The 24,416-nt window shown below is 42.7% G+C and overlaps 1 protein-coding gene across 1 annotated transcript in view; it reads right to left on the bottom strand.

Annotated features, from left to right (window-relative positions):
- Nucleotides 1-4,833: 4,833 nt before the first annotated feature.
- Nucleotides 4,834-24,416, bottom strand: part of LOC139203421 (zinc finger SWIM domain-containing protein 6-like) — a 45,378-nt gene continuing 25,795 nt past the window's right edge. The window contains exons 3-14 of the mRNA XM_070833146.1: nt 22,626-22,774; nt 20,594-20,744; nt 18,841-19,020; nt 18,327-18,497; nt 18,041-18,187; nt 17,422-17,568; nt 15,304-15,564; nt 14,195-14,330; nt 9,104-9,261; nt 8,768-8,931; nt 7,034-7,115; nt 4,834-6,925 (exon numbers count right to left, since the gene is read on the bottom strand). Coding sequence (XP_070689247.1) covers nt 6,060-6,925; nt 7,034-7,115; nt 8,768-8,931; nt 9,104-9,261; nt 14,195-14,330; nt 15,304-15,564; nt 17,422-17,568; nt 18,041-18,187; nt 18,327-18,497; nt 18,841-19,020; nt 20,594-20,744; nt 22,626-22,774 — 2,612 coding nt within the window. The 3' untranslated portion in view covers nt 4,834-6,059. The remainder of the gene's footprint in view (nt 6,926-7,033; nt 7,116-8,767; nt 8,932-9,103; nt 9,262-14,194; nt 14,331-15,303; nt 15,565-17,421; nt 17,569-18,040; nt 18,188-18,326; nt 18,498-18,840; nt 19,021-20,593; nt 20,745-22,625; nt 22,775-24,416) is intronic.

Raw genomic sequence — 24,416 nt, 5'->3', positions numbered from 1 at the left:
TAAAATTAAATGATGTGTGTAACTTTGTTCTAACATTTTATGTCCCTCCAAGGCTCGTTCCGCTCTGCCTGAAAACGGCGAGAATGTCAAAAGAGGTAAAAAAGATGGCACCACAGTGTGTGCTCAGGGTGTAAGTTATGGCCCTAACTTTCTCACTCTGTCAGGCGCTTTAACCGTCTGTCCTGGAGGACACATTAACTTGGTATCCTTAAATAAAGTCCTTTAAATAAAGCTGGGGGAGTTAAATAATGAGAAAGCTGCACCCACTGTCCTTTCTGCTTTTAAATGAACCTCTGCCTCTCTTATTAATGTCCCCTTATCGCTCATCACGGCCACTGACCCGCTGCTGTAACCCCTTTCCACTCAACCACATGAGAAGCTCCGGCAAGTGGTCGCCGCAGAAGTAATTGAGGGCAATTTTCAAATTAAAATTTAAACCCCTCGTCCATCTTCATGCGGTGGGAGGGAGCGAAGGAGAGGCGTTTTGGGGCTGATGACTTGATCAGGTTTTGCGAGCTGGGCAGGTACTCAGGCTAGGCGAGGTGGGATGATGAACGAGGGGCATTAATCTCTGTGACAGAGAGAGAGGAGTTAGCAGCGGTGATAGCAGCGCTAACGGCTTTAATTAGCATTTAATCAGACGCCTCTGGGCCGATGGAGAGGGAGAGAGGAGATCAAACTCCAACCACCTTCTGTAAGAAGAGGAGGAAAGGAAGACAGTCCCCGTGGAAGCCAGGCTGATGCTGCAGGCTGTGTTGAAGAACACATGCCTATGATCCTCTTTTTGTACTCCCATATCAAAAGCTCAATGCACCACAAAGGCCCTGGACCTTTTGCAGAAAGGTAGTGTTAAGACTGCACTCTTAGATACTGTAAATGTTCAGGCTGTGGGCTTTTCCAAGATACTTCAACTCCACAAGTACCGAAAACATCATTGAAAGGTGTGTTATTTGCAAAGAGGGGCACTTAGGGAATCGGGATAAAAAGTCTGGGGTCCAAGGTAAATTCATAGACCCCTGTCCATGACTGTCCAACCAATTAGAGTTGTCACATGGGAAGAGTTATTCTTGAGGATCCAGAGTGCCGGAAGTAAATGTTACTGACATTTTGTGCATAGACCTTGTTGAGTGATTTACAGATCTCTCAGTCAATGCATCAGTGCAAACAATGAAAATATCAACAAAACCTTCAAAGGGAATGCGCCACCAATGGTGAGAGGAAGCTAAATGCTTTTCAGACAGTAAATAAATTTAGCAGCAAATTCAGCAGTTTAAATCAGGTCAGATTCTGGCTCAGTTTTCGATGAATTCTACAACTATTATGCAGTATTTTGTTCACATTTGAAAAGAAGAAGTTGCTATAGCCCTGATTCACAACTCAACCGATTTCTTCTCCATTGTGGCCGCTTAGGCTCATGGGTTTTGCAATATTCAGAGCCATCTGCAATACCAACCTGCCCAAGGTTTTTCTCGACCAACGGACTGTTTGCCCGGACAGATAAAATGCTTGCCCAACCCACTTTTAAATAGCTTTAAGCTGCAGCCTGTACTGCAGACCTAATGTATGTTCAGGCAACGAACTAGTGGAAAATACAGTGATTCATTGTTTAGAAAGTCCTTGTAAAAAGTATGGCCATTTGTGGGATTCTAAAATTAGCCTTGAAGATGCAACCTGCTGTTGGAGCGGCACCCTGCCTGCAGATTATGGACATTAGCAGAAAGGTAAAATTTAAGATTCACCACATTTTACTTTGCAATTACAATCGATGTCTTATGCTGCACATTTGAAACTCTTTGCCTTTGTATTCAAAACATGCTTTCTATATGTGAAACTATGGAGAATAACAGTTCTACAGTTCTACAAGGAAATGTCAAGGCCTTGATGTGTTGTGAAGCCATGGCGCAGTGAGAGTGTGAAAGAGAAAGAGATGGTGAAAGAGAGGGAGTGAATGCTCTAGATAGAAGTTTTGATGGTGACGGTGAGGAAGAGGGCTTTTGGCATGAAAGGGGCCAGTGTGTGATCATGATGTCATTAGGAGTATACAGTGAGACAGACCGGAGGAGGCTGCTGTACTGCGCTACACCCAAGGGACGTCATTACCAACTGGAACTGAGCAGGGACCTGAGCACAGGTCAGACACACAGGAAGTGGTTTTGTGCGCATACATACACACACACACACAGACACGCACACAAACAAGTGTACACTTACTTGCATGGATACACACATACATGTGTGTATCCATGCTCTGGCACACACACCATTTCTCACAGGCATGCATCCGTCACATAACAAATGGACAGTTCTGCCTAGCCTCTGACAGCAGACGGGTGCTTTTGTTGCTAAACCTGACGAATTCCTCAATATCTAAGTGGACACCTCTATGGACAAATGTGCCTCATTAATGAGCGCACACAGATGGACAACACGCACACACACACGCGCGCGTGGACTGAGAGCTCGTGCTGTGCTAAGTTGCAGTGTGTATACCGGTGTAGCCGTCTGCGCTTCATTACTGTTCACACACAGACAGTTGCAGTGTTTTTGTGTCAATGTTTAATGAGGGGCTGGGAGTCTGGGGACCTTACTGCTGTCAGGAGCTCCTGTAGTCTGGAGCTACCACCTGTTCCCATTCACTCCCTAAAGGCCTTAACAAACACACACACACACACACAAGCAAGCATGCAAGAAGACAGACACACAGAGGCATGCAAACAAGAAGGAGCACACACAAAAACATGTCTATACAAACACACACACACCTGACAAACTACATACACTGATTTAGTCATCCTGTGGCACCACTGTCAGTGTTAGATGCATGTAAACAGGTTATTGTGGTTGGCTGAGCCTGGCTGCCTGACAGAAGCTACAAAGACCATGGGAATATCAATTGATACATTTCATATTCCTCGTCAGCACGCACGAGATGACAGCGTGAAAGCTGCTGCCAGTGAGAGTGATCCCTCTCTGCCTTTTTCTGACACCGCTGTTTGATGGAGATCTGAACCGTCCTGACTGATCGGCGCTCACTGATAGACCGACCAACGCACGCCCTCAAGCTCACATACCGCGTCCCATAACGATCCATGACAGACTTTCTGAGAAAAAAGTGCAGCTGTACAAGAAAATGTTTCCTGTATCAGGGTTAAAAAAAAAAAAAAAGTACAGGACATGAATATACATTTCAAAAAACTAACTTTTATTAAAACAAAAAACAAAAACAAAAAAATCAATTATTGACTCATTAACAAGATTATAAAACAGTGATTTAGTTACATAAATAAATTGATATCGGTGTATCAAATCTTAATTTCATAAGCATGTATACATGGGTCATTGTAATAAATAAAATGGGAGAGCAGAAGATTCCTACACAAAGAAAACAAAAAAAGAACTAAAAAAAACAGCTAGAAAGACTCAGAGGAAATTGTTTCTGAAGAGAACAAGAGACACTGGACAACGTATTTTTTCACCAAACACACGTGAGGAATTGCTTTGTTAAAGCATGAGTTACACAGCCATTCACTTACTAATTAAGGACACTAAAGCTGGGACCAAGGTGGGTTGTCTCTCACCTCTTAGAACGCGTTTGGTTGTTAGATAGATCTCCTGTTTGGTTACTTTAAAGCGTTAAGACAAGGCAAGAGAAAAGGCTGCTTTTATCTTTAATGAACACAAGATAGAAAAAGATGCACAGAAAAAAGAAAAAGAAAAATCAGACATATAAAGAAAGTAAAAAGGCAAGTAATGATAGGACAGCTGAACATTGCAGAGGAGACACTGGAAATTCTGCTGCGAATGACAGGGAGAACTGAGGAGACTCGTTTTTAAAAATCTTAGCTAGATTGAACCTGTGCATAATTATCAATGTGAGTCTTGTTGAGTTGCACAACTAAAAAGTTACTCTGACAAGGGTTATATTACTGCAAATGAGGCAGGCTTCAGCCATGAGATGTCCTTAAATGCATGTAAGGCTGGACACAATAGTAATACATGATTTTTTAACCAGATTCATCTCCAATTAGCTCCTGTATAAAGCACATTACAGTATTTTCCCATAGGATCCTATGGAAAACTAGGCTAGTGCAACAGCTTACATGCATAATTAAGTACTTCAAGAAATCCTGTATTGTGTATTCAAACATTTATCGACCAATGGCCTGAAGTAGTCTACCTCCATCCTCTTTCTACGCTTTAGTCAGCAGGAATGAACAACATTGTTTTTTCGCCGCTATCACAATTTGAGTCAACCTGCATTTCTGACGGGATCCAGCGTCTCAAGTATGAACACATGAGGCCTTGTGAGTCCAAAAAGCCGTCAACAAGGTCAGTCTAGTCCTTCTGATATGTTCTGTTTTCAACAAAAGAGAAAAAAAGAGAAGACAGAAGAGAGAAGGAGAGCGAGAGAAACAGCAAACTACAGCGGCTTCAAGTATTTCACATTACATAGAATACTCTGTATAAATTAGTTAACATATACTTTCAGATCCTCCATATTCAGACATATACTATGGCATATATACAGAGTACAATAAATGCTCGCTCATGTTGTGTCATGTTTTTGTCTTTTTCCTGTAGTCAGTCGTTCATTTGTTCCGCCTTTTTCCTGTGTAGAGAAATCCCTGAGAACGTTCTGGTTGACAATTACTGAAGGTTCCACACAATGAACAATAACAGTAGAAAGTCTAATTTCTATGATTCACATGCACAGAGGGAAATGACACTGGCCTAGTCTGAAAATACCGTAGAATGGTGGCTGTAGAGATGAGAGGGGACTGACACACTGACACATCTTCTGAGTGTGTTAGAGCCAATTTTCTTTTTTGGGGGGGTGGGGGGTGTAAGTACCGATGCCAGGGCAGTGACGTACAGCAGAGCCCAGCGCAGAAACACCTCAGCAGGAATCTGACTCCACTTCTCCTCATAACCTTGGTCTCACTGTTTAATTAACACTGTCAGCTATCGTAGATGATAAATATCATGATAGCAACAAAAAAAAATGGGAGCAGGTTCAATACCGTATCATGAGGTAGTCGTCTCCCTCTGGGTATCTACTTCAATAAGGAAACTCAACTATAATGGTTATTTAGTCAAACTTGGGCTGTTAAAAATCACAGCTGTACAACATTACATTAATGTAACAATAATACTCATTATCTTTGCCTAATGTGCCATGACTGGAGTGCCTGCTTACTGTCCTCTGTCTTAAACAGGTACTCATTATGGAGGTGGGGAAGATTACAACAATAACAACAACACGAGTTAGCTAAGAGCATTGTTGTGTGTAATGAAGGTAATGCCTGGGACCCAGAGAAATCTAATGGCTGCTCAAGTGCTGCTTCTGCTGCTGCTGCTGCTACCACTGTGTCTAAAGAAATGCTGATGGCGGCTTTCTGTCAGTGCTAAACCAAGCTGTGCCGAGCCGAGTTGAGCTAAGCTGTGCAGTGCTGCCCAGCGCCCCCGGGTGAGGGGCCGGACAGAGGGAGGTGCTCTGTGTGGTTTAAAGCCTTAGTTTCTCTTTGAGGATGCCGAGACGTTTTATTTTCTCTTCTTCTTGTTTTTCATTTTTACATGAGCGCTATTGTAGAAGGGCTTCAGCCACTTGACAACATATAACTCAATATACACTGAAAAAGGGAAAAAAGATGGTTTAAATCATAAAAATAAAGGAACAAAAAAAAAAAAAGCCATTTCACTTTTCATTTTTCCTCTCGCACACATGTAGAGAAATACACACAACATTCACAACATGACAAATTTCCTCTCTTCTGAAAAATAAAAACACTTCTGTACACATAGTAGTAATAATATTATTAATAATAATAATAATAGTAATAATGTTTATAACAATAACAACAGCAAGAACAATAATACCGCGTGTGGCTCTGTTGATTTTTTTGTCATCTTTTCCTTTCTCTTTTTGCTTCATTCTACAAGTCACATCCCCCTTTTACTTGTCTATTTTATAAGTCCAAAAGAAGTTCAAAAGGCAGACTCAAGTTAATAGAAAAGTACTAGAGTGGGAAGGGAGCTTTTGGCGACCCCCAGCCTCACCCTCAGCCAAACCTCTCCCGCACCAGCATCATTAGTTTCTTTTTGCCCTTGTAGATCTGTTTCAGGTTGTCTATGAACTGGGTGAACTGAATGTGTCCGTCGTGAGCCATCATAAAAGTCTCCCGGGCCTTCCCCAGGAACTCGATGAACTCACTATAGTGGCGCGGGCTGATGTGTGTGAGCCGCGAGTGTGTGGTGTTGATATAGGCCCCGATGGTTGCGTCCAGCAGCTGCCTGAGCGGCGCCTTGTCCAGGGACATCAGCTTCCCAGAGTTCCTGCGGCTGTGCAATGCCGACACCATGCCCGGCGTGGTCAGTGTGCACCGCCGCAAAATGTCAGACAGCACGGTGGCGCACTTCACACTTTTCACCACAAGGGGAATAACGGCAGCTAACTCGTTTTTCCCCAGCGAGTGGCTGAGCGCGCAGGCCCACAGCACGTCGTTGATGGCCGGGTGTGTGTCCTGGTTGTAACTTAGGTTCAGATGAGCCATGGCTAACGTCGCCAGCTTATACGCCCTCATCGGGTAACCACGGTGTTCCATGTAACGTGCTATAGTGAACAGCTGTGTGTAGCTCATCCCTGTCGCCGCTGCGTCCAGTACAATCTGGTAGGCTGTCTCGAAGGCAATGTGGTCCTTTTCACAGAGTGTAAGAGCAGAGAGGGCGCAGTTCTGGGGGTCTTTCATGGCACACTGCAGGGCGAGGGTGCGGGCGGATGAAGCCAGGTTCTCCTGCTGGTGGCAGTCTAGGTGGAGGCGGACAATAGTGCTGTTGGACATGACAGTGGTGGCCACAATACTGGTGGCTTCTGTGGGGGTGAAGAGGGTGAACCAGCTCTGCATGATGCTGTCCAGTGCGTACACCCCTGGAGCACATAAATGGGACAGAGTGAAGATAAAGCTGGAAGATTAAGCAATTAGATCAAGTGCATGTTGAAACAAATGGAAACAAACAAGTAGCCAGGCTCACTTACCCACTTCAGTGGCGCATGTGACTAACCAGCGCACCATCTCTCTCCTCCTCCAGTTTAACGTGGACAGAGTTATTCTCATCACCTGAGGAAGCAAGGGGCATTAAAGGTGAGTTGAAAATATTTAGTAAATATGTCGCAGCAAAATAGTTATACGCAGCAGTTAGCAGTAGGCAGCGTTGATGAAAAAGAAGAAGAAACACCTGCACACTTGCCCAATGCCACAGAATTGTTTCGATCCTACTTGGATCTTCAAAACAAAAAATTCAGTGCCATTGAACTAGTGTGCAGGCGTTTCCTCTTCTTTTTCAAAGGAAATATTTTAACAAGACTGCTTAAAACAAGGAAACTGAAATATATCCACTATTTCCATTCAGTCACAAGACTATTTTCAATAACTAATTCAAATCTCACCTTAACAGTACAGCTGAAAAACTGTGCATTAAGTTTTCAACAATCATTGCGCATAGGCTAATTTTTCCAAGGTTGATTTGCAATGAGAGATACTAAAACCTTTTTTCTGTTTCACTTCACATTTGTATGTTGTAACTGGTTTAGGGACACAGCTGCTAAGATGACAAACCCTTGAGCAATCCTTCAAAGTAAATACTTGAGTAATGGAACGTATAGGGACATTTCAAGGAATGTAGTCTGTCCAAGATCACCTCGGTTCACCACAGCACAACAGGCTTGCTTGACAAATGTCAAGGGAGAAAGAATATAACGATTAAACAATGCTTGAAACCAGATTTTTTAAATTTCTGTGCAAAATCCAATTACATAATCAATCTTATCATAGTGCAAAATAAAAAATATAGGATGTATGTAACTGGTGCCTGAATTGCTGTGGCCTCAGTTTATATAAAACAGAGAATTAATTAATTGAAGTGGTAACAACAGTGTTATTTGTGTCAGCCTATTTGCAGATATACATATACATTTAACAAGGTTAGCTACTTGCATACAACATCAAAGTGAGCCTGAGGTGCACAAAAGCAGATCTTTAGCAAGGAAGGCCCTTTGAGTCATCATAAACCCTTTTTCCAACACGTTTAGAATTTCAGAAAACTAAAAAGAAGACAGAGTTGGATCTGTAATGGTACAGTAGAGATCTCAAGGTCATCATGAGGTCTGGTGATTCCTCTGAATGGTCATGTAATGACTGTGGAGTATGGAGGAACGAGTGCACCCTTTGGTGCAAATACTCTTCCCTTACTTGAGGACGATAATGCCACCACAGGTTCTTAAAAAGTTTCATGAATACCAGAATGAAATTCTTCCATAGACCCGACAGATCTCTGCATAATTTAACAATTATGGCAATTTCAGTAGATTTCATCCTCAAAAGCTGTAAGTTAAGTGAAGTTAGCTTTAAAAAAAAATGATCAGATATCTTGCTAGAGAAAAATAAGAATTAGTAGGATGCATTTCAAGAAGTTAAAGGAGTTTTACTCAAAGAGGAACAGTAGCCTCATCTGGACTTGATATGAATAGAAAATCATATTCACATACACTGACTGTAATACCAAGCAAAGAGATGTTAATGAAATATGTTTGATTTTGCTTATCATTTTGTCTTCAGACTAAAATGGTGATTCTACTGAACCTTAAAATTAGCACAGCCTGATGTAACACACACATAAAAATTTACAACTTGGCCTGACAACCGTCTAAACAGGCACCAATAAATACACAGTGGTTCCCCTTTTGATGAACGGTGCGAGCATGTTTGCGTACCTGCAGTCCCAGCTCCAGGGAGACTTTGAGAAGTGTGATGTCAGGCAGGCTGTCCATCAGAGTGGCGATCTTGAACGCATCTTGTGCCAGTTTGAAGATGTGAGACGAGGAGTGAATGTTTTTCTGGATGGACTCCAGGACTGTCTCCAGCCTCCGACTGTCACCTAGAAGGGATTCGAACACAGAAATGCTTCAGACTGAGACAGTTTACTAATGCACTTATTTGTATATTTATTGTGTATGTGTGTGCCGCCAATATCATCGGAGAGTCTTCGTGAACATGGATTAAGCTAGCAGCACGGATTTTTCTGTGTATAATGTGAGTTATGTCTGTACCTTTGGCAGCAGTGAGCATGGTGGAGGCCAGCTCACACTGCTGAGACTCTATGTGGCTCAGGGTGAACCAGCGCGGGTAGCGGTTGGGCACCACTGACACGATGTGGTGGGGTCTTGACAGGTCACCAGACGAGGCCGTCGACTCCAACACCGGCAACCTTACGGAGAAACAGACACCGAACGTGAGATCAAAGTAACACTATAACAATTAACTTCAATTGAATACATAATATAACACTTGATAATGGTATCAGAACCCTTAACTAGAATATGAAAAAGACCGATGTTGGGATAAGAAAGACAAAGTGGCAGGAGAAAGGAGAGAGTGGTAATCAGAGAGAGGCAGAGTCTGTACAGAAATACTGTACAGACAGAAAAAGTCTTCATTATGATGGTCTGAAAGTGACTTCAAAATGAAAATGACTTTAGTGATCACAGGGGGATTACAGTTAGCCTATCCCTGCAATTTACTTCCAACCTAGTATTTAATCACCTCGAAACCAAGGCATAATTAGTATTTTCTTCACTCTAATTGGTCATAATGAAGTCAGAGCTGTGCAACACCTGCTAGTGGATGAAGGAGCTCCACTAGTTTCTGTCTCTCATTATAATAATACTGACAGGGCCAAGTCTTCTCCAGCACAACTAGCACCATCACCACCATTACCACTGTGGCCGGCTCATCTCCTATTCTGCTTCACTTCTCTTCCCTCCGCTCCCACCTCAGTTTCAAAGGTCTTCTTTCCTTCAGAAGACAGCACAACCTGGCCTTCTCTCAGCCAATCACAAAGCTAATTGAGTCCACCGGGAAATTAAGGAATTCACCTTCCAGCCCCGTAAGGCTGGACACACATCAAACAAATACCGACACACATGAATGAAAAGATCCAGCACACACGCGCGCATGCATGCGTGTGCACACACACACACACGCTCAGATAGACACACACACACCTGCCCTTTTGAAAACACTTCAAAGCAGCCTGGTAAAAGCAATGTGATGCTAAATGCCAGTTTCAATTTCAGAGCAAAGTGCATGTGGTATTGTTGCCACCTGAGTGAAGGCACGTACAAAAACAGCCTCTTCGTCACTTAGTTTTTGCCCATGAGGGGTTGGTCTCTCTGCGAAAGAAGGTGACAAAAACCCAGTCGAGATGTGTGTGAGTGTGAACACTGACACTTGGTGTGAAATGGAGAAGTTTGGAAGCCCTAGCAACAGCAGGGTTCACTCCACACACACATCTGAAGAGCTGCTAAAAGCTTCCACCACACTGGGGCCTTCTGGAAGATTCCTGGGGTGTAGCAAAGCAAAAAAAAAGGGCCCTGGGTAAAGATGGAGGCCTCATCAACATTCCTGTCTTTGTTTGGTTTTCACCAGAGACCCAGAGGCCTCCACTGGATAGGAGCTTGAGAGGCCTGGCTTGCTGAAAAATAACCTCCTCAAAATGTTGGGAGGAAAATCCATACTGGGCTATTGTTTCATGGGAAACAAAAAGAAATAATAAATGATGAAAAAAATCCTAATGGGGTGCTCTGAGGCATTCAATCTAAGCACAAGTACAGTATATTCCCTGCTATGGGCGCATTTTCATCGAGCACCTTGTAAACTACTCCAAAACGGTGCACACTGGCTATAAACATGATGATCTTCTTTCTGCAATAGCACTATAGAAACTCTCAACCCAATGTCAAGTGTGCTTAAAACATCAAATTAAACTCATATTTCTTAACAGCACCGCCATAGCAGAATATAAATGTGTATTATCAATGATATATAAACACTAACAGAGTGAGCTGGAAGAGGCAATCAATCCCTGTGTGAGGCAGTGATGGGGGGGGGGGGGGGCAGTTCGGGTGTCAAATGGGTCCTGTGGCACTGTAGCACCCTGTTACATTGGAAAGGGACACAGCAATACTTATCGCACCAGAAATATTCAAGGGCAGTCGTATAGACGGAGTCTGCAAGGGATCATGGAAAAGAAACATCTTAAAATGAATGGACTCAGTTTGTTAACCAGATATTTAGGAACGACTAAAGGTTGTAATTCTAATAGATTGTGAGGGTTATTTATGGAATAGTAAGTACCATGTACACACTGAATTGCATATTAACACATTCAAGTTCACGTTTACGAAGAACAGGATGTAAAACGAGTGGAACGGAAGAAGTAAGAACAAGACATTGATAAAAAGCAGTCCAGCCAGGTTTTAACTAAATCCTGAGGCCCTTTGGGTTTCTGGTCAGCATCACCATGACAACTGACCTCTCTCCCTCATGCTCCTTCCCCCCTCTGACTGTAAACACCCTTCACTTTCATAATCTATCAAGCACACATCTATCAACCAAGTGTCACATCCACTGGAAGACCTCCATTCTATACACAAACTCAAAGTTGGAAACCTTCATAATGCCTGACAGGAGGGATCAAGTCACACATGACCCAAAGCGTAACCCCAAAATTTAGATCAAGTGGCTTGGATGTTTGAAAATGACATCTGAGTGGGGTGAAGCCTTGATTTCTGCACAGCCAGTGTCCTCATTGTCAGGTGAAGATTTCATAAACATAAACTTTTCAGTAATCTGAGTAAAGCCTTATTTTCAGCTTGACCTCTGTGTGTTTTAGTTCTTCAAGAGGTACTGAAGAAGTGTAATGAGCACCACGAGTTGCAGGATTCTTCTCCGACTCAACAGGTGACACTTTCTACTCCCGGGTATCTTTGGTGACAGGAAAGTAGTAGTAGGTGAATTTGTTTAACTTATTATCACATCTGTGTGTGAAAGATGTGATACAGTAAGTCCATTATATACATACATACATCTCCACAACATTAAATATTTTTTGACCCATTCGATTTATACGACAGCTAAAGTCTCTTGTTACTTTTTAGATTAAGGTTCAATATGCAAAACAAAACAACACTACCCAAGATGATGTGTTGCAATTAGCTTCAACGCAACAAGTAAAACATACTTTATACTATAAATATACATCACTCTCAGGGGCCGTTATGAGTACTTTTGTTGCTTTAAAATGCATTTTGTTGCAGATGCCTTTTGCTTACAATTTTGAATGCACGACTTGGGATGGGATATGGGATATTTTTATAGTGCTGTATGGTTACTTTTACTTAGGTAAATTATCTGAATATTTCCTCCGCTACTGCAAATATGAATTCCCTGCATCTTAATGTGAAGTCTGCCTTATCCATATAAATAGTTTAATAGTAAGCAAATCATTGTATTAGTTTATCCTATAAGATATACAGTGCTGCATATAAAATGTATGGATTATGCAGAGGACCAAAGGCTGTGGATTACAGTAAGGACCTAGATTCATTAGCATTGGAAAACTCATATCTCAAATGGAAATCTCGTATGATAACAGGCGGCTGGGATTTGTCTCTTTGGCTTCCAAAGATCTGCAATAAGGACAGTCTCTAGAGAAGCTTCTTCTTCTGTGGCTGCAGTCAAATTCTGGGCAGCTCATGAACCAGTAGGCAGCTCCACTGTTTTTGTGTTGGCCGCTCACACCAAGCCATCACACAGCATATGCTGCTCTCACACACTTCAATTAACCTCATGCACACTGCATAAATACAAACATACACACACACTTTAAAATATTCTGCTAACTCTACTGCATATGCATTTGTGTGTGGAGGCAGTCTGTCTTCCTCACATTAAAAATAGCGACTGTGAAAGAGAAGACAAATAGATAAAGCAAGTGGAAAGTAAAAATGTGTGTGTGTGTGTGTGTAAATGAGCGAGACAGCTAGACTTTCTCTCTCTCCTTGTATCAATGATAGTGTTATAATGGGTCCATTAAAATAGCCCTGGTTCCTTTACCTCCTCCTCTATATTTAACTGTCCGCCGTCCCGTGGGAGCAGGGAGGTATATGCTATCATATTACACTACGCTACATTACACACATTCATTATGTGCTGAGTAGACACCCCTGGCTCCCAGGAGCACCCATAAGTGGCCATATTATTCTAAATCGCTGGTTTCACACCACAGGAGTGAGGATGGAGGAGGTGAGGGGAGGAAACAGGGAAGGTGAAGGGAAGTAACAAGGGAGGGAGGGGAGTGGCTGACTCAGGGAAAACAGGTTTGGGACGTGGGTTTGGAGGCAAGGAGGGGACACTCAGTGGTGGATGTGCAACCTTGAAACCACACAGCCCCTCAATGAGAAAACCAGCCATGTTGTTTTGGCTTCGTAAGCACATTATTTCAGTTCCTGATGCCTCCTAACTAGTTAACTGGAGGGAAGTGTGAATGATTTGTTTGTTGTCCTTTTGTTCTCCGTTTGTCCGACTGTGACACATGATGGTACGAGCCAGAAAAAACTCGCTTCTCATTCATCCACGAATCAATTGCCAGTTTCTCAGCACAATGCACTCTGAGAAGCCTAGCTTTGTAGAAACACAACAAACATCGTCCTTACACTGCCCCCTCCCTGTTGGCCCTGCATGTGTGTGTGTGTGTGTGTGTGCACGTGTGTGTGTGCCTCCTCCTCATTACAGCCACACTAATTACACTCTCATTAATGTAATTAATATTCACTGATCCAGCTCCCACTAGTCACAACATCAAAACACAGCAGCGCAGACTGATTAACACACATACACATGTACACATTGTCCACAGATGAATACACACAGGAGCTTAATATAGAGAGATCACATGGAAAACGCACAGTCAGACCCACAAACAGGACAGACCCCCAACTAAACATGGACTTCAAAACAAAGACAGCGTGCTCTGTATTTTCACTGGCTTTGTAGTGAGCTTGACTGCAAAAGTTACTAAACAAGTGATGTAGAGTCTATTTACAGTCAGATGATCACAATTAGTCTGAGGGTTTTAGTCTCCACTTTAGAAAAATAGATATATTTTGTGAGTGACCACCCTATATTAAGTTTTCCATTGTAATTTCTTAAAAGGCTCCATTGGCCCAAACTTGAGAGGATTTTCTAAATCCAAGGATCAGCATTTATGTCTTCAAATGTAAATCAATAACATGTGATTTCTAAAGTACTGACATGGCAAACGCACACACACAAACAACTGTGCACACACTTTGACCTACCGCATGGCTCTCAGTGCAATTTTGTACGCCAGTTCAGCGTCATGAGGTAGGAGAGAGGTAAAGAGATAGCGGGCAAAGGTGTGCATGGGAACACTCTCTCTGTGGACGATCTCTCCAAGGCCAGAGTACGGACCAGCTGCTCAAAAGACACAGACAACAACACACAGAGAAAAAAGGGATGGCTGTTTTTAGTGATGCAACTGAGGTGGTAGAAATTCACTTCTAAAACACTTTTGTCTCATGTCAATGTTATGGCATAGTATTGAAATTTAATGTATATACAGTATAAATACAAAACAAGAAATGAAAATGAATTTTGATTTTGTTGTATATTGACTTGTGCTCTTTCTAACATATACTGAGGAGACAATTATCTTTTCTATCCCTCCCAGCCAGGAAGAGGCAAAGCCACACGGCATTAAAACAAACTGTGACGTCAAAAACCATATGGTCGTGTGTGCAGACTTGGCCTCGTGCTCTCTCCCTTCCCTACCCCCACCTCTTCCTGCACTTCCTCTCGTCTCTGATGGGTTATTTTAAACCCCAACAGGCTCCTAAGCCACAGACCACATCACATAGTGGCGCGCCTGCAGCCTCCAGGGGCCCACAGAGGCCTCGGAGCCTGGTGCTCTATTAGTAACGGAGCCAGAGGTGGGTGGTCGCGCTGGGGCCAAGGCAGGGCTGGGGTTTGGGTGGGGACTGGAGTGGAGTTTGACTGGGCAGGGCCCCTCAGGATGTGTTACCTCCCCCCTCCTCCTCCTTTCCCACAACCAAACCTCATTCTGTTCCAGCCCCAGTCCCGTAAATGTACACACCGTTGTGTGTGCACGCATGTGTGTGCTGACACAATACCCCTGGTGTTACTGTGTAAAGAGCTCATTTTGGTCTGGCCCAGGGCAGCTCAGCCTCTATTTGCACCACAAAATGAAAGGATAATAAATAGTGATACAGAGTCCAATGTGTTTTTCCTGTTTTAGCAAGAATGTGTAAATTCTTGGTGCGTGGGAGGGAGGAAAAGAAAGAAAGAGGTCTGTGTGTGTGGAGGCTGCTGGGAGATGTAGTGAAATAAAGGGACAATAGGGTGACATAGTATCTGTTAGCTCTCTCACCCTCTAGCAGAAAGACGGCCTGTTTACGGAAGATTTTGACCAGGGAGTCATCCAGTTCCACTTCCTGCAGCTTGGCCAATAGCTGCTCTTCGTTGCGACACACCTTCTCTTGAGCATACAGCCCGTCAGGCATCACCCGCTGCTGGCCTAAGCCAATCAAAGCCGTCTCCACTGCCAGCGCCACGTACGATTCACCGTCTCCTAGCAATCGCTGCACAGGCATTCGCTGGAGATCTGCTCGGCTCACAACACTGGAGCAGTCTGTGAAGACAAGAAAGAGGAGAAAATACTGAGCTACAGAGAGTTAAAGGGAGCTGAACAAAAGAAGTCAGCTGACGTTAAGTGGTCTGTGTTATTCTCTGAGGTTTTGGACACGAAATAAGATTGTCTCCTATGGAAAGCCACTGTGTCAGTCACAGAGTAGATGTCTGAACCCTACAACCATCCAAAATAAAGATCAGCGCCTCAGGAGCATTCCTGTTCACTTCTCCTCCTCAGAGGAGAGGGCTATTTCTGTGAGCAGAGGAGGCAATGAGGGACAGAGCGATCGCGGAGCGTAGGAGAGGGGAATTGAAAAAACATGAGAGGAGGAATGATAAGAGAAAGAGACTGAAAGTGAATCTCCACTATGCTTTCTAACATCTGCAATCTAATATAAGTCAAGAAATATGAAAGTTCTAAAAAATATGTCCTCTTGTGCGTTTACATACAGTTGCACTCAAAATGATTCAAAAGCCACAGCAAATTGGGTTTATTGGCAACATTTTTCAGCTGTGTTCAATGAACGGCTCAGTCAAGAACAACTGAAATAGCTCAACACAACTAATATTACAGGTGGTTTCTCCAAATTCACCACAAAATGCCACTTTTAAGATAAGATAAGATAAGATGGACTTTATTGATTGAAATTTACATGTTACAGCAGCAACAAAGGCAGGGGCAAGATAAGCAATAATAGAAAAAATAATGACTACTGCAGTCTCAAAATTATTCAACCCCCTGAATCCCTCATAAGAGCACTCATTTGCAAATCAGGTGTTGTCTCAAGCACACCTGATGCAACTAATGAGGCCTTGATAAGCTGCATCAGGTTTGCTTGAGACAGAACACGTCAAATATCCAGTCTGGCTACGGGTGTGTTGACAGTGATGTTTGGTTACATGTAAGAGATATGGGTAAGTCAAGAGAATTGTCCAAAAAGTTAAAAGAGGAGATCATTGCCTTGCACAAACAAGGAAAAGGATACAACAAGATAGCAAAGGCACTGAATGTTCCTAGAGATGCTGTTTGAAGCATAGTTCACAAGTTCAAAGATGAAGGAACACTGGCTGCACTACCTGGACGTGGCAGAAAGAGGAAGCTATCAATGGCCGCCATCAGATTTCTGAGGAGGCAGGTGGTCAAAAACCCTCGAGTGACACCAGAGGACCTGCAGCAAGACCTGGTGGCAGCAGGCACTGAGGTTTCAGTTTCCACAGTAAGGCGCATACTAAACACTGAAGGCCTCCATGGCTGAACTTCAAGTCGTACAACACTACTGACCCAAAAGCAAAAGACAAGTCGGCTCTGATATGCTGAAACTATATAAATAAGCCAGAGAGGTTTTGGGATTCTGTTCTGTGGAGCGATGAAACAAAACTGGAACTTTTCAGGTATATGGATCAGCGGTTTGTCTGGAGGAGGAAGAATCTGGTATAAACTGGCATATTGTGTTGAATTTGGAGAAATCCATATTAATATTAGCAGTGTTAGTTGTGCTGGGCTATTTCAACTATTCTTGTTTGAGATGTTCATTGAACACAGCTAAAAGTTTGTAAATTTTGCCAGTAAACCTAATTTGCAATGGGGGTTTAACAATTTTGAGTGCAACTGTACATTTAAACTGCTGTCATTAGTACTGTATGACTACTGCTACTGTTGCTACTGTAGTCAAGGCAGGAATGTGTGTATAAATCATGTATTTTGTCCTCCCCTGGGAATATTATACAGCGTGTTGTTTATTTTATTTAATGCTATTCTTAAAGTATTAGGTTGTATGTGGTGGTGATGTTACCCATGTAACAGTATGTTAATATGGAACATGTCATATATATCGCAGTTACTGTAAGTCAGCAATACCTGAGAGGTCTAAACAGATGTTGGAGCCCTCCTCTCCCACCCGTCCTGACTCTGTCAGGGTGCTGAACAGGGTACCAATGGGATCCAGGGGGTGTCCCACCCAGCCCTCCATGTTGGTTATGGAGGTATGGCCTTTATGGAGCAACTCTAAGACAAGGGAGCAGATAAAGATACAGTTAACAGAGAGTGCAGACAAAGGGATGCTGGTAATGCAGTCTCAAAGCCATGTTCTTTAAAACACGTTTTTTGAGTGTAATTTTCAATATTATTCAATGACCAAACAGAACAACTGAAAAAACACTATGAAGTGACCTGCACTCAGAAAATGAACAGTTCTTAAATCAAGTGAAATGTTAAGGACACTGAATGAAAGGAAAGAGGCGAGAGGCTAATTCAACAACCACACATTTTTGGCAATTGATTACTCCAGCTTCCAAAAATTGATGACTTAAAAACAAGCTTTTTTCAAATTTCTCCTTCTCTCTTCTGTCCCTGCTTTTATTTACCTTGATATCATAGAGTATTTATGTATGAGATGGATGTAGAATGTTGGTGTTTGTAAGTTTAATGAGTGAGTTTATGCTCATGGTTTATAGTTTAAAAAAAAAACTAACTTCACCTTTCTTGTGTCGGCGGAAGTGCTCGAGTTGCCTCTGCTGTTGCCGTCGTAATGTGTTCACCACAGCGATGGCCAGTCGGAGGGCTTCTCTTGGGTAACCGTGCGAACGCAGGGCATCTACCCTGGCACAGGCCGTTGGGACATGTTCTGAGGAAAAAAAACAAAATTTAAACCCTGATATTCTTCCATTGGTTACTGTACATTCTCAGTCCAACTACCGGTGTATAAATAACTCATCTGACACATGCGCTCACATACACATACACCTACATACACATAGACTCACCATGCCACAAGGGCCAGCCACGTGAGTCAAAGAGGGAGCCCTCCTGGTTGTCATGGTAACAGTAGTTGGCATAGAGGTCACTGGCGATGATGTGCTGGAGGTGTCGGTCCTGCCAGTGCAGGTCACAGGCCTCAATGGCCCGTGTGAACACAGTCCTGTGGGGGCGCATCTCTGCAGAAGAAGAAGGAGGAGGAGGAGGAGGAGGAGGAGAAGTGAGGAGGAGGTGTGAGAGGATTTAGTGCCAAGGTGAGAGGAAAGCAGGTAAGGCTCTCATGCACGGCCATTTGGTTGCTTTTTTAGCTTAAATTCCACTTTAATATCTATTAACATGTTATTTTTTGGACTTTAGCATACCTGCTCTAAATAAATATAACCATCACCTATAACACTGACAGCTTGCACCAACTTCTACACTGTAGAAAATTTGCTGGGGTGTTAAGGGAGAGAGACACTCTTTTCAGCTAGTGAAGTAAATATGCTATTGACAGACACACAAAACTTGTCAATCTCTGACCTTGGTTGCCATGGGCACCCTGAGGCAGTGAGTGGGTGAGGTTGGGCAGCTCGTTGCCATGGTTACCATCCTCCCAAGGGCAGACGTCCACACTGTTCCATCTGCGCAGCTGGCGCAGCCACGATGACTTCTGCTCCGGTTTGCAGTGGGGGTTCAGTACGATGCACATCCACAGGGCACCTGGACGTACACACACACACACACACAAACACCTCAGTCAGCTGCCCTACATCCCAGTGTGTGGCAGTGACGTAAACAATGAGTCATGCAATGCAGGTAGGTGTGTCTTTTGAGGTTTAAAATCCTAAATACAGTTATCATGCCTGACTGAAAGCTGGAGGCAGTTTGCAAGGATGTGCAGCATTCATAACATTCTTTCTTTTTCTTTTAGTGCACATTTTGTATGCTGCCGCCATCTTGCACTGGAATACAGGAGTCTGTGAAAACAGAGAACTTAACTAGTCCCGAGGCAATGCTGACTGCACACACATCATTTTGGAGTAAATTGGAACAAACAGAATATGAAAAGTGGCTATGTCTCTGGGGATGCAAGCGTATTCAGGGATTTTACTCTCAAGACTGCTGGAGATATGTACACTCTACAGTGTGTGTGTGTGTGTGTGTTTGTGTGTGTGTGTGTGTGTGTGAGATTGTGGTGTACAAATGCGTGTGTAAAGAATGAGGGAGTTTGGAGGAAGGACGAAGACAAGGACAGAGACAGAACATGAAGAGAGAAAAAGAATACAAAAGGTACAGGAACAGAGGGAGCGCAGAAAAAAGGGAAATAGAAAATGAAATGGGAGTGGAGATGATTTGGACGAGGAGACATGGGTGAGGACAAGTGAATGAGGCATGGCTTTGTGTCTGGAGGAGAGGAGTAGCTGCGGCTCAAAGACGAGAAAGACAAAGTGGGGGGGGGGGGGGGGGGGGTGGCGCCGAGAGGCAGCATTCACCACACATCAGGGGGAGTGATAAGGACTTGGGAAGAAGGGTTTGAAGTGTGGACTTCAAAGAGAACGTACACACACTTCCAAAAATACGTGGGATTGAAACAGATGAGATCACTGCGCTGTCCTCACAAAGTGCAGAACAAGACCAAAGGGAGAAAACGAACATCATCATCAACGGCAACAACACCAGCAGCGGCGGCATCGACGGGGACATTAGAGGCAAACAACAAAGACGGGAGACAACACGACTGCTGTCCTGGTGACAAGCTTGTTGGTTTTGTGGTTTGTGAGAAAGTGTTCTGCTGTAGGTACAGTACATCTGTCAAAAGAACTACACACTTTATCAAACCAAACGCCTGCATGGTGAGCAGCACTCTGTCACATCAACTAAATATATAATGCGAAGTGTTTGAAAACATAACAGAGGTCATAGTATTTGGGGTTTTGATGAGGCGCAATGTGCTGCATTAAACGGCTTGTAATTCACAAAGACTCTCTCTGAGCTGCCAAACTTACATTCACAGTGAGAGGGAGAGACCGGCCTGGCAGTGATGAGCATGTGTGTCTGAGAGTATGTGTCTGTGTGGGCTGTCTTGGACACAAAGGACAAATAAACAAACAGGAAAAAAATATGCGTGTGTGTGCCTTTGTGTCAATGTCTGGGTTCGATCGCCCACCTTGCTAAATCTGTCCGTGCCTGTACATACTGGCAAAGAGGTGTGTGTGTGTGTGTGTGTGTGCGCGCACATTTGTAGGACAGTCAGTGTGTGTTTGTGTGTGTGTGTCATGTTTTTTCCCCTTACCAAGCTCGTCCCAGAGCTGTCTGTACTTGTCGGTCATGGTGGTGCCCTGCTGTCTCCACAGCGCCAGCCGAGGGTCGGCCATGAACTGTTCTGTGATCAGTGTTAACATCCTCGCTCCATTGGAGTCACGCATCTTCAGCATCTCCCTCACCTACAGGAGGAGAGAGGAGGAGACAGGGAGGACAGTTACGTACACACCCGCACACTCGTGTAGTTTATAAAAACAGATTTATGAAGAATGAACACATAAGCACACACAGTAAAACAAAGACACACCTAACAGATTTCCCAACTGAAAAAACAAGTTTATCTATGAAAAAATAAGCTGAGCTCAAAACAAATGGAAGCTTTATGGTTTTGTACAGCCTCATTAGGTTTTAGATATTTAAAGTTATTTAACAAGGTATTTATAAACAAAGTTTTCTTAAAAAGATTAATATATACTATGTCTTTTCCTCTGTATTTTGTGTGATCTGTGGATCTGGGAGAGGAGCTGCTGCATACAAGCATCCTTACAGGAAAAAATAAAGTTACATTGAACTGAAAAGTCTTCAGAAAAAAACCCAACTAAAATGCCTTAAAGGGACAGGTCCGTATGCACTTGCTAAAGGCAAGTTTGCCTGAAAGTAGTATTAACTGTCAAAGCTGAGAGGATGCAGCTGGAACTACTAATCACAAAAAAATACATACACTTACATACACAAACAGAGCTACATTGTACTTTACTGTAAGGGCAAACATTTTCAGAATAAACTTTTTAAATAAAATCCAGAAATTTGTCAGCGTTTATTTATATTCTAAATGTGAAAATTCAAGAGAGAATACAAAAATGTATCTGTGTGAAAAATAGATCATTTTATTGAATTGAAGATATTAAAATATTTTTGCAACGCAAGCACTCACACATTTCTTCTTTTACTTCTTTTGCTGAGTTTCCTCTTTATTTTCTCTTCACTTTCTCTTACTGGAAGATTTTCTGAGCTGTACTAATCGCAAGAAGGGCTCCTTTTTTGTAAACTACGGAGGCCAGCATCCTCTAGCAGCAAGAAACACAACCAATCTTGGGGGTGCAGGGATGTAAAATTCAGGTTAAAATTGGTTTAAACTAATCTGCTACTCTAAAAAACTCAGTTTTTGAAAAGCAAAAACACACAAAACCCCATTTATGTGATTCATGAACATGTGCGCACAAAAACACACATTTTATGTGTGTGTGTGTTTTTTTTTTGTCTCTCTGACGAGAGGAATGACATTTATTCAGAAACACACACCAAAAAAACAGGTATAGGAACCGTTACACACACAACTACATGTACAGTGTGTGTGTGTTTGTCATTCAAGGGCAGCTCAGTGTACGTACGAATCCATACGACTCTCAACGTGGATCGCTGGGTGTGTGTGTGCTGAAAAGAATATATCAGGCATCAAAGGGCACGAAGCCGAGAGACATTCTATAAGCTGGGCAGGGTGGATGATAATGGGCTTGGCTTGCAGTCTTTACATAGCACACAACGCATTAATGCCGGCCTAGCTCTGCCACTGTACTAACAGGCAACAAAGAAAACCACACATTTCTCATGTAATCGATGAATCATGGGTAGAGAGTTGTACATAGAGCAAGCCTTTCCTCTTTCTACACCTCTTTATCTTGCACTTCCTTTCCGCAATTAGCTTAAGCTTAGAGGCAGAATGCTTTTAATGTATGTGCCAATGCATGTGTGTTGTTTAGTCTGGGATTACTTTGAATAGAGGCCACCTCTTTTCATAAGGGAACAGGAGAGAATACAAGTGTGCTGGAGAAAGGGAGAAAGGATTTATCAACAGGATGCAGAGCGAAGGATCAGGGTGAGACTGCATTTGTGTGCTCTTGTAGAGAGACAGGGGCTCCTGAACGGAGAGAGGTGAACCTACACAGGCAGAATGAGCTGCATGCTTGTGGTTGTGGCCGTCAGTGTCGGCATGTGTCCTGCATGTGTCCAGCATGTGTCGTTATGTTCTGTATGCAGATGAATGAATGTTGCCGGCTCCTAACCTTGCTGAAGAGTAGATTGAGTTGCTTGCCCGAGCCGTGGTATCCGCCCTGGGACAAGAAGAGCTTGACTTGCTCCTGAACCTGCTCCTCATCCAGATGCCAGCAGTTCTCGTCATCCACACTGGCTCCTGCTGTGGGGTCCGGGGCCCCTACACACACACACAGACACATACAGGTATGTTATATGTGCATTAAGCCACTGTCATTCTACTCTTGTCTTGACATATACAGCATATTATACCGATGCATACACACTGTTAAAGTACACTCTACACTTAAGTTGTGATATTTTCTATTTTTTGCAAGGCAGAGTATCATTAAGTCCCTCTTAACGTCATCAACCACAATTAAAACCTCATGCTAACCCAAACAACCATTAACCCTTAATGGGTAAAGAAGAAGACCTGAAAAATAAATGTCCCCAAATCAGAGAATTTAGGGACATTCAGTCCAACTAGAATACAAGCAAATGAACACAACAAACTAGAACTGACACAATTAATTGTTTAGCTGATCAACAGAAAATTAACTGGCAACTAGATAAATAATCGATTAATTGTTTACGTTATTTTTTCAAGCACAAATGCCAAACATTTTCTGATTCCAGCTTTACAAATATAAAGATTTTCTGATTCTCTTTGTTGCACATGACATCATCCTGGGCATTAGGAAACTGAGATGGCCATTTTTCACTCTTTTCTGGTATTTAACATGATTATTTGAGAGAACAATCTGTCATATTAATAGTCAGTTTAATTGATAATTGTTGGTTGGAGCCCTAATACACTGTTAATTCCAAAACTTTTTAATAAAACAATTTCAAGAAATGCTACGACAATGCATATGGGAATAGTTATAGAAACAAACAGCACTACACTATCCTGTTATGTTGTACTGTATTCAAGTGTGTTTTGTGAAAGCAGCCTAAAGGAAAACAAAGAAATCATACACTACTCGCCATCAAAAATAATATTGTAACGTCCCCCAAATGTTTAACTGAAACAATGCAACCACACATTTACGAGGACAGTACGGTACAGTATGCCTGCTTTACCATAATTCAATAAGAGTATTCTGAAAAAGTGTAAAAGTAAATTAATGAGCCCATGAACCTGTAAAGTGAAAACACTCAAATAGATTAACTGAACAGGAGTAATTCAGTTAGATGCTTTCATCCGAATATTTTAGTTTTACCGAATTATTGATAGATGGGCAACAAATGAACGCCCCAAAAAAGATCCCTTCTTCATCACAGCAGATGAAGATCTCTCGGTAACTCTCTGAGTTGCTTATACATTTATATATTTCTGTCCATTCCCAGAAGTTTCTATCTCCATTGCTCCTTCCTCTTTACATCTCTCACATCTCTCTCTCTCTTTTTGTCCCTGTTTCTTAAACTCTTTAAAATGCTTCCTCCAAGTTTTTTCCCCCCCGGTATGCCTGTATGTATTTCAAACTGTCTTTCCCCTTTTTGCTTTCTTTGTCACAACTTCAGAATAACACACCAGTTTAACAACAACACATGCTTTTTCATGCTATTCCCGGTTTCCACTGGTTTCTCTCTCCCTCTCTGTTGCTTGCCCTTCAGTTTCTCCCTCTTTTATTACAGTAAGGAGCAAGTACAGTATTGATAACAAGAGATGTGCACCTTTCTTTATCTATCTGCTAACCTCTTCGTCTCCGTGTCTGTATCGTTCTCTCCCTCTCAGAGGTAAATAACAGGTCTATATTGTTGATTTAAAGCACACAGTGTCTCCTTTACTGCCTGGATCTCACTAATGAGTTACATTG

This window comes from Pempheris klunzingeri, chromosome 7 (genome assembly GCF_042242105.1).
Source record: "Pempheris klunzingeri isolate RE-2024b chromosome 7, fPemKlu1.hap1, whole genome shotgun sequence".
Lineage (NCBI taxonomy): Eukaryota > Metazoa > Chordata > Actinopteri > Acropomatiformes > Pempheridae > Pempheris > Pempheris klunzingeri.
This window is presented reverse-complemented; position numbering and strand designations above follow the sequence as displayed.